Raw genomic sequence first — 11,323 nt, forward strand, 5'->3', positions numbered from 1 at the left:
GAGTGCTTAGAAAAATGCAGGCGTGTCGGGAAAAACGCAGGCATGGCTGGGCGAACGCTGGGCGGGTGTGTGACGTCAAAAACCGTCCCTCCGAATCAACGCACACGAAGAGTAACTACAGGCCTGGTCTTGTTTTGCACAAAATGATTTTGCAGGCGCTCTGCTGCACAAGCGTTCGCACTCCTGCAAAGCTACAATACACTCCCCAGTGGGCGGCGACAATGCGTTTGCACGGCTGCTAAAAGTAGCTAGCGAGCGATTAATTTGGAATGACCCCCATAGTGCTATGAATTGTTTGAGGAAGGGTGGCCCCAAATCGGTGTCTTGCTTAGGGCCCCATGAGATCTAAATCCGCCTCTGGTCCTGCATCACGGGTTAGGAAAAGAGAGCAGTACAATGATACCCCTTTTACACATGGCCTTTCGAGTTCGACCCAGGAAATTGCTCAGGCTTGCGGCTTGACCCGGATCTTGGCTATGTGTGAACAGATACCCCAAGTCCGCGACCCTGTTTGGTACCAGGGTTATTCCCAGGACCGTCCCGGGTCACCTGTAGTGTAAATGGTGAGACACAGGTGTTTTGTCCCAGGCTGCGCTGAAAATACTTAATTGGATGTTTCCGGCACTTGCAGATGACCTCATCTGCAGGCGCCAGAACACATTGACCATTGACCTACACTGAATGCCAGGAAAAACACAGGATCAGTGTGAACATGTTTTGACCTGAAAATTTCTTGGGTCCAAGGTGTAGTGAGAAAGGGGGTCCTAGATGTGTCCACTTACATTGTTGCTTGCAGCGCGCTGCAGCATGCCGATTTCTGTGCATGTGCCCGACACAATATGCCACGATGCAGCACAGTTTGCGCCATGCAATCCTATGGGATTGTGGGTGTAGATGCCAAGCACGTACCTGCCAACAGGCCCCTTTTTCATGGCATACATGCTGCAGCGCACTGCAGCACGAGCAACATTGTAAGAGGACACATCTGTAGCTGAAACATGGGTTGAAGCCGTGTTCAAAAAACCCAGGTCGTAGATGCTTCAGGGTACTGGCTCATATCTGAAAAGGGTATTAATAACTGCATTTTCAAAAGTATTAAGTTAACCTTCTATTCCAAAGAAAAGAAAAAGGAATTCAACTGGCAAAAGCAAAATGGCTGATACAGCATGAAAACACATAATTTATTATATAGAGCGGGCTTCCCCTTACAACCATATATTATACAAAAAATACACAGTATACAAATTACAAATATTCACTCCATTGTAGGAAATTATCCCATAGTTGTAAATAATTGTTAATTTTCTTTATATGTTTTTATCTTTTTAGAAATAAAATATACTACCAAATACTGTAGAGATGTCCAGTGCTTATTTGTTCTATGTAAAAAAGTGCTCACCTAGGGGTCTATTCCTGAAGCAGTGAAAAGTGTGGAGAAATGAGGCATTGGAGAAGTTGTGCATGGTAACCAATCAGCATTGAAGTAACATTTATAATTTGCATACTACTGTATACAATTGTACAGAGCAGCTGATTGGTTGCCATGGGCAACTTCTCCACAGGATCACTTCTCCACTCTTATCACTACTTCACGAATAGACCCCTAAACTGCTGATAGCACTGTGGCCAGGTTAGTGTCTCCCTGGTCTATTAAGTAGATGGAATGGACTAGTCTGGTGGCAAAGTTCTAGGAAGGGTTTACTAGCAATGATGGAAGAACTTCCTGTTACCCCCCAAAAAAGAGGTGACGCTACTGTACCAGTACCATTGAGTACAACCACAAAAACACTGTAGCTTTTTGTGTGGATGTTTATTATTTAAAGTTTTGACAAGTTCAATCTTAACAGACATTGCTTACAGAGAAATTATATATAGCACATTCTACAATGAGTATCTGTCTTTGTAATGGCCGCACCAGATTGGCCTGGCAGGGGGCTATGGAGATCCCCAGAAGGCTGAGCCCAAGCCTTTAAGAAATCATAGGAAAAGGCAGGCTGAAGGAGCCATTTTCCCCCCTCATTTCGGGAGGGTATCCGGTCTCTAGGTCGACCACACTTAGGTCGATACTGTCTAGGTTGACCACTATTGGTCGACATGGTTTCTATGTCGACACGAACTCTATGAATTTTTCACATTTTTTTCTTCACTTTTTGAACTTTTCCATACTTTACGATCCACGTGGACTACAATTGGGAACGGTAACCTGTGCCGAGTGCATCGGTAGCGGAGCGAGGCACCTTGCCTTAAGCATGGCGAGCAAAGCAAGCTATGTGAGGGGACACAGTGCACTAATTGGGGATTCCAGTCACTGTATGGAGAAAATGACACCAAAAAAAGTGCAAAAACTCATGTTGACCTTTGTCATGTCGACCCAGTACATGTCAACCCATAGTCCCTGTCGACATAGAAACCATGTCGACCTACTTACTGTCGACCAATAGTAGTCGACCTAGACACCGTCGACCTAACTGTGGTTGACCTTGCATACCACACCCTTTTGGGAGAGCTCTATTAAAACCCTCCCTTAAACATTTAAAATACAAATTAAATACTATTTTCAGATAAACTGGTGTGAAATCAGAAACTGCATTCATTCACCAATTCTGATTTAAGTGGATTCAAAATATAACTTTTTCTTCTTACACATACAGTGCATCCGGAAAGTATTCACAACGCTTAACTTTTTACACATTTTGTTATATTACAGCCTTATTCCAAACTGGAATAAATTCTACACACAGTAGCCCATAATGACTAAATGCAAATTTATTAAAAATAAAAAACTAAGAAATCACATGTACATAAGTATTCACAGCCTTTGCTCAATACTTTATTGATGCACCTTTGGCAGAAATTACAGCCTCAAGTCTTTTTGAATATGATGCCACGAACTTGGCACACCTATCTTTGGGCAGTTTCGCCGATTCCTCTTTGCAGCACCTCTCAAGCTCCATCAGGTTGGAGCATCGGTGCACAGCCATTTTCAGATCTCTCTAGAGATGTTCAATCAGATTAAGTCTGGGTTCTGGTTGGGCCACTCAAGGTCATTCACAGAGTTGTCCTAAAGCCACTCCTTTGATATCTTGGCTGTGTGCTTAGGGTCGTTGTCCTGCTGAAAGATGAACTGTCGCCCCAGTCTGAGGACAAGAGCGCTTTGGAGCAGGTTTTCATCCAGGAGGTCTCTGTACATTGCTGCATTCATCTTTCCCTCTATCCTGACTAGTCTCCCAGTTCCTGCCACTGAAAAACATCCCCACAGCATGAGCTGCCACCACCATGCTTTACTGTATTAGCCTGGTGATGAGCAGTGCCTGGTTTCCTCCAAACATGACGTCTGGCATTCACGCCAAAGAGTTCAATCTTTGTCTCATCAGACCAGAGAATTTTGTTTCTCATGGCCTGAGAGTCCTTCAGGTTGCATTTTGGCTAACAACAGACAGAGGAGGGGGGGGGGAGGCCAATCCCCACCCCTACATTTGCATTTTGGCAAACTCCAGGCGGGCTGCCATGTGCTTTTTACTAAGGAGTGGCTTCCGTCTGGCCACTCTACCATACAGGCCTGATTGGTGGATTGCTGCAGAGATAGTTGTCCTTCTGGAAGGTTCTCCTCTCTCCACAAAGGAATGCTGTAGTTCTGACAGAGTGACCATTGGATTCTTGGGTCTCCTTCCTGACTAGTACCCTTCTCCCCCGATCGCTCAGTTTAGACGACCGACCAGCTCTAGGAAGAGTCCTGGTGGTTCTGAACTTCTTCCATTTACGGATGATGGAGGCCACTGTGCTCATAGGGACCTTCAAAGCAGCAGATATATATCCAATATACACATGGGGGTGGGGGTAGTATCCAATAAGCAGAGAAAAATGACCGGTTCTCGATTTTTTGCAGACAATTTTTTTTGGGGGGCCAATCCTATTAGGGTGCACGAAATTAAGAGAAAATTTCTTCCGAAAACAGTTTCAGTAAAACGTGTGTTTTTGCGACAAAAATGGGTCTGTTTTGGGGGATTTTGTTTCAGGTGAAACAAAATCCTGGATAAGTAACGATTTACACATATACGGTGCACTAATTGGGGTTCCCGGTCACTTTACGAAGAAAACTACACCAAAAAAACAAAAAAACTCATGTCAACCTTTTTCCACGTCGACCTTGGTCCATGTCAACCTAATGACCACGTCGACATATTTCAGGTGTCGACCTAGTCACTGTCGACCAACAGTGGTCGACCTAACGACTTTCGACCTGGTTAGTGTCGACCAGAGGTTAAAGTGAGCTGGAACAGGGCGGAACTGCGTTCCGCCAGTTCCAATTCTAGACAGAACGCAGTTCCGCCTCCTCCGACTCACCTAACCCAGAATGTGAGCCTGGAGCCGCATGTGGATGCCGGGCGCCCGCTGAGGTTGTGTTACCAGCGGGCACCAGCACCTTCCCCTTAGCGGCAGCCGGTGCTCACTCCTGAGCTCCGGCTTCCGCTGTGTGCGGCGCTATGGGAGAGATGTCATGATGTTTCTCCCATAGATCTGAGGAGCGGGCGGCCAGGCGGAGGTCAGCAGGAGCAGGGCTGATGAGTATTGTGGTTTTTTTTGTGTGTGTGTGTGAAGCAGCGCTACTTGGGGACAGCTTCTACTGGTAGCAGCTGTACTGGGGGCATAACTACAGGGGGCATCTGTACTGGGGGCAGCTTCTGCTGGGGGCATAACTACAGGTGGCAGTTTCTACTGGGGGCAGCTTCTACAGGGGGCATGACTACAGGGGGCATCTGTACTGGAGGCAGCTTCTACTGGGGGGCATCTGTACTGGGGGCATAACTACAGATGGCAGCTTCTACTGGGTGCATAACTACAGGGGGCATCTGTACTGGGGCATCTGTACTGAGGGCAGCTTCTACTGGGGGCATCTGTACTGGGGGCATCTGTACTGGGGGCAGCTTCTACTGGGGTCATAACTACAGAGGCATCTGTACCGGGGGCAGCTTCTACTGGGGCATAACTACAGGGGGCATCTATACTGGGGGCGGCTTCTACTGGGGGCATCTGTAATGAGGGCAGCTTCTACTGGGGGCATAACTACAGGGGGCATCTGTACTGGGGGCATAACTACAGGGGGCAGCTTCTACAGGGGGCATCTTTACTGGAGGCAGCTTCTACTGGGGCCATCTGTACTGGGGGCATAACTACAGATGTCAGCTTCTACTGGGTGCATAACTACAGGGGGCATCTGTACTGAGGGCAGCTTCTACTGGGGGCATCTGTACTGGGGGCATCTGTACTGGGGGCAGCTTCTACTGGGGGCAGCTTCTACTGGGGTCATAACTACAGGGGCATCTGTACTGGGGGCCAGGGACGTGCAGTGAACTAAATAGCTCAGGAGGCACTGGCTAGCACCAGAGCCAGATTTACATGCAATATATGAGCCAAAACGTACATCTGGGCATTATACACAGGTGCAGCAGTATAAACTCCTGGAAATTTGGTGAGTTTTGATCAGAGATGTGCGGAAAAGTTAGCCAGGTGAGACACTGCCTCATCTGCCATAGACTTTTTATTCCAGAGTTTTGTCTATAAAAATTATTAGATTAATGCAAAGAAGATATTTCAAACATATTTTTTGTATTTTTCATATACTTTACGCAGTCAAAACTCTGGCACAAACGTTAGTATGACAGGAAAGGCTCTGCCTCACCTAACCGCACGTCACTGCTGGGGGCAGCTTCTACTGGGGGCATAACTACAGGGGGCATCACTGGGGGCAGCTTCTACTGGGGGCATCTGTAATGGGGGCAGCTTCTACTGGGGGCATAACTACATGGGGCATCTATACTGGGGGCAGCTTCTACTGGGGGTATCTAATGGGGGCAGCTTCTACTGGGGGCATAACTACAGGGGGCATCTGTACTGGGGGCATAACTACAGGGGCAGCTTCTACAGGGGGCATAACTACAGGGGGCATCTTTACTGGGGGCATAACTAAAGGGGGTAGCTTTTACTGGGGGCAGCTTCTACTGGGGGCATAACTACAGGGGGCATTACTGCAGCGGACATCTGTACTGGAGGCAGCTTCTACTGGGGGCATAGCTACAGGGGGCATCTGTACTGGGGGCAGCTTCTATTGGGGGCATATGTACTGGGGCAGCTTATACTGGGGTCATAACTACAGGGGGCATCTTCTACTGGTGGCATCTGAACTGGGGGCAGCTTCTACTGGGGGCATAACTAAAGGGGGCATCTGTACTGGGGCAGCTTCTACTGGGGGCATCTGTACTGGGGGCAGCTTCTACTGGGGGCATAACTACAGGTGGCATCTGTACTGGGGGCATAACCACTGGGGGCAGCTTCTACATTGGCATAACTACAGGGGGCATCTGTACTGGGGGCATCTGTACTGGGGGCAGCTCTACATAATTTAAATTGGGGATACTATTGGGTGACCATGCCCCTTTCTTCCACCTTTCCACCACCTCTCCAGGACCACTTTAAGCACTGGTGTCGACCCTATGATCCATATTAGCACTCATGTTTTTGTTGTAACAACTGTACTATGGGGGTAATTCCAAGTTGATCGCAGCAGGATTTTTGATAGCAATTGGGCAAAACCATGTGCACTGCAGGGGAGGCAGATATAACATGTGCAGAAAGAGTTAGATTTGGCGCAGTCGCAGTGCGAACATTGCGCATGCGCACTAAGCGGAAAATCGCTGCGATGCGAAGAAATTTACCGAGCGAACAACTCGGAATGACCCCCCCATGTGCACTGCAGGAAGGGCAGCTATAACGTGCAGAGAGAGAGTTAGATTTGGGTGGGGTGTGTTCAATCTGCAATCTAAATTGCAGTGTAAAAATAAAGCAGCCAGTATTTACCCTGCACAGAAACAAAATAACCCACCCAAATCTAACTCTCTCTGCGCATGTTATATCTGCCTCCCCTGCAGTGCACATGGTTTTGCCCAACTGCTAACAAAATTCCTGCTGCGATCAATTCAGAATTACCCTCAATGTGCAGGCAGACTCTAGGGGGTACATTTACTAAGATTCGTATTTTCCAAAATCATGTCCAAGTTCAATCACGAATGACATCGACAGTGTAAAATTGCAACTTTTTGAATTGATTACGACTAATTTACTAAGCTGTCGTATTCGTATTTTTCGTTTCTTCCGATGTCGATGTCATTCGTGCTTTTCTGATGTAGATTGCGGCCGCGTTTGCTATTTCGCGGCCGCGTTGTTGTTTTTTTTTACGACTGCGTCACAAGTCTGTTACGGCAGTGATTTGGAAATTGCTGCCGCGTTTTTACTCCTAAGTTTCGTTTACGTCACGCGGCCGTGATTGGTTGTATTCGTGAAGGAGGAGTGTCTGTGCATATTACTATAAAACCGCCCCAAACACTCCGCACCTCGTGGGTTTAGCTAGTGGAGAGGAGAGAGGAAGGTGTATTTGGAGTTGGTGAGTTTGGTGGAGTTTTTGGTGGATTTGGAGAGGAGTTTGGTGATTGTTGAGTGCTGTACTGTGTGTGTAAGTAGTCTTGTCATATTTGTAGTATTGTTTTTTCACAGTTTGTCAATTTTTTAGTCCTTGTTTTTTTTTTACAGTCTTTTGTCATTGTTTGTGAGTGAGTGAGTGAGCGTGGGTGTTGGCTGTGTGGTGTGTAGTAGTAGGAGTAGTGGAGGAGTGTGTTTTGTGTTTTGATTTTTCAGTGTTTTTTGTTGTTTGTCATGTCCGACTCAGAGGTCAGTGTGGTGGCGGAGGTTAGTGAGGTGGAGGCTGGTAGTGAGGTGGAGGCTGGTAGTGAGGTGGAGGCTGGTAGTGAGGTGGAGGGGGGTAGTGAGAGGGAGGAGGTTAGTGAGGAGGAGGAGGAGGGGGTGCCTGTTGCTGTATTTTCCAGTGATAGTGATGGTGTTGTGGCTCCGCAGCCACGCACCACTACCAAGACTGGCAGGAATATAAAGTTCAGCTATGCTGAAAACATGGCTTTGGTGCGTGAGCTGATGAAGCACCATCGCCAATTGTTTGGTCAGGATGCTGGCAAGGTGTCCTCCCGCAGGAAGTCTGTCCTGTGGGGTCAAGTAATACTTGCTGTGAATAGTGAGGGTGTGGTGAGGCGGACTGAGGACACGTGCCGCAAGCGTTTTTATGATATTAAGCGGCGTGTCAAGGCCAAGATGGCCAAAGAGGCCAAATCTGCACGTAAAACCGGAGGTGGCCCACCTTTCCGTGCAAGCTATCGGGACTGGGAGGAGCCTGTGCGGGCATTGATTCCTGCAGAAGTGGTGTCTGCTACTCATGTCCGGGATTCGGACCGACCCACGCAGGATGGTAAGTTTGATTTGGTATATTGTTTTAAAAATGTCCGCTAAATGTTGTAAATGTCATTTTTAAAGGGTAAAGGATGCATATATTGTTTTTCACATATTGCAGGCCTATGCTCCCTTAAGGTGTGTTTGTGTTTAGAATGTGCTTTTTTCACCTTGCATAGGCTATTTCTTAAATTAAATATTGTGCAAAAACATGTGCACTGTTTTTTATAAATTTAAACTAAAAGATATTTTTTTTTTGGCGTTAATGCTTGGACATGTGTGTTGTCTGCTTTTTAAAAAATGTTTTTTGTTTTTTTTTCTTCTGAAAAGCGTTGCAATTTTTGCAACATTACATTTTTAAAACATTTGCAAGTAGTGAATCTCTGCAATATCTGAGGCATAATTCAAAAATGTAACATATTTATTGTGTGCCACATCATGTACATTTGGATATCCAACTCAAAATAATGAAGCTAGAAGCTCTTAAGCTGAAATTATTTGTTTAACCAATACCTAATAGATGGTTACAGTACAATAAGGCTTTGCAGTGGTTGTTTTTACACAAAGCATGGTAATAATGTTTGGTCCACTTTTTCAACAGTCACACAGACCAGCCGGCCAGACAGGCCTCAGACAAGTCAGGATGAGGCTGGGATTGCAGGTAAGTCTTCACTGTAGTCACATATTCTGAAAACACATAGAAGTACAAAATATTAATGTTTTTATTTTCACATAGGTTCTGCTTCTGGAAGCCGACCTCCTGTAAGGCGCCCATCACAGGGCTTGGGCCACTTACCCAGGAGGCCAAGTTCGACACGGCGTCTTGCCTCGGAATCTGCGGCTCCATCATCCCCACCCAGGCGACGACTTTCGGCAGTGTCACCCCAGCCACCACTGGCACTATTGGCGAGTTCTCAGAGTGATGAGCCCCGATCACCTCAGTTATCTGGTGAGTAAAAACAGAAATTAAACACATAAGCAATAATATACACAGTACAGTTAATATGTTGTTAGTTGGTTTGGAGATTACATGTTTTCCAGAACAAGCAATGTGTTGTTCCGTCTTCAATTGCTAAAGGTGCAAAAAAATTATTATATAAGGTCTTAGTGGATGTTCTCGACAACATCATTTTTTAAAAAATTCAGATTTTTTTAAAAATTGAGCCCACACACGTGCACATTTATTAAAAATATGAATACAATTAAATATAAAAAACAGTATCCACAACATTATAGTGTTCACACATCTCCCCTGTCCAGTATGTAGATGGCTTACTTGCTCGGCTCCTCTGGACTATCCAGGTAAGTAGTCTATATCGTGGTCAGGGGAGGGAATCTAACAGTGTAATGCTGTGGAGGGGAGTTAGTTAGGTGAGGATTATGCAAATCTGTCTATGTTTCCGCCTGTGTTGGTATATATGTTTTTTTACCTAAAAAACATTATAAGTTGATAAAATCAACTGTAAAAAGTGTAAAAATGGAGTATTATGAATGTAGTAATGTGTAGCATTAGCCTTGAAAAAAATATACAAATAAACATTGCATGTTGCCCACCCCATACAGAGCACAGCTTGATGGCCGACGTGGACCAGCAGGGCCAAGACCAACAGCCAACCATCACACTGCAACTTACACCTGTTGACCCAAGCCAGCCAATACAGTTGCAGGATATCCCCCAAGCATCCATCAGTCCACAACTGCCACAAGCTCCGCCCCCAAGCCAAATACCAGATGATTTTTGGGCCAGTTGGACAAGCCAACAGGCCCAAAGCAATGCCAGCCTGACCGCACATACACAACACCTTGCCAGTCTGCCCCATCATCTACCGCGTATTAGTCGCAACTCGGGCAGACTGATAGTACAAGTAGGGCGAATGGCTACCTCAATGGAGCAAATTAGGGCTGACAACAGCCAAATGCTTGCACATTCATCCCGCATCATAGATGAGCAACAGCGCCATCAGCAGGCTCTCGTTCAGCTCATTCAGCACAACCAAGTGGTGAATGAGTCGTTATCCAGGATTGTAGCCAGCCACACTGCTACCAACACTCAGCTGATTGCAAGCCTAAATAATTTGAGCAGCAATATTTCACTGATGGGAGCTCACCAAGTAACCTCCAGCTCGGGGACCACGACCCCTATCCAAACGCCAGTAACCTCCCCTGTTCGGCGTTCCTCAAGAGCACGTGCCAGTGAGCCAGCACCCAGCACACACAAGCGCAAAAAATAACAACAATGTTATTTGAAAAATAAAAATTTGTATTTGACAAACACACAACTTCCTGTGTCCGTCTCCAACATTGTCGAAGCTGCTCTGTATGTATGTATGTTTTTCATGGGTAATGACTGAAAATGTATTTTTAGCATAAACTAAGCACAATGTACACACCACTATAAACAACAAACAGTAAGTAACAAAACACACAATAGAAAGTAGTGCAAAGTGTTTAGTCAAGGATAATTACAGCCTAATAAAACTGACCTGAAAAATATCGCAGGATCACTTCTTGCCGTACCTGCCTCCCTACATTTGTACTCACACTGTCACCAGATGCTTCTAACTCCTCTGCTTGCTGACTGCTTTCTCCCTCATCATGTGCCAGATGTTGACTTAAACACAGATTATGGAGAAAACAGCAGCAGAACACAATTCTAGTCACCTTTGAGGGACTACACAACAAAAGGCCGGCAGATTTATCCAGACACCGAAACCGTGACTTCAGCACACCAAAACATCTTTCTATCACATTCCGCGTAGCCTTATGTGCATGATTGTAACTGTGTTCAGCAGGAGAATCAGGTTGGGACAATGGAGTAAGGAGCCAAGAGTAGCAGCCGTAACCCCCATCACCTGAAAAACATATATAGTCAACATTAGTACATATGTTAGATTATTCTTTCACCTCATCCAAACTCTAGTTTGTGGTTAAAATACATACACACAAAACATTTTAAACATACCCAACAGCCAGCCATCAGGCATTTGTCCGTCCTCAAATTTATCGAAGAGCGATGACTGACTGAGGATGAAGG

At 45.9% G+C, this 11,323-nt stretch overlaps 1 protein-coding gene across 1 annotated transcript; it reads left to right on the top strand.

Moving 5' to 3' along the window:
- The first annotated feature begins 8,890 nt into the window (after nt 1–8,890).
- LOC135051332 (uncharacterized) lies at nt 8,891–10,520 on the top strand. Its single transcript, XM_063957387.1, has 3 exons — nt 8,891–8,950; nt 9,026–9,238; nt 9,853–10,520. Exon 3 carries the CDS (start codon nt 9,864–9,866, stop codon nt 10,518–10,520), a length of 657 nt encoding a protein of 218 aa, XP_063813457.1. The 5' UTR covers nt 8,891–8,950; nt 9,026–9,238; nt 9,853–9,863.
- The last annotated feature ends 803 nt before the right edge of the window (nt 10,521–11,323 follow it).

The sequence above is a fragment of the Pseudophryne corroboree genome, chromosome 2 (assembly GCF_028390025.1).
Source record: "Pseudophryne corroboree isolate aPseCor3 chromosome 2, aPseCor3.hap2, whole genome shotgun sequence".
Classification (NCBI taxonomy): domain Eukaryota; kingdom Metazoa; phylum Chordata; class Amphibia; order Anura; family Myobatrachidae; genus Pseudophryne; species Pseudophryne corroboree.

Excerpts from the sequence above, each read along its gene's own strand:
- LOC135051332 (XM_063957387.1), top strand. The coding sequence starts at position 9,864 with ATGGCCGACGTGGACCAGCAGGGCCAAGACCAACAGCCAACCATCACA.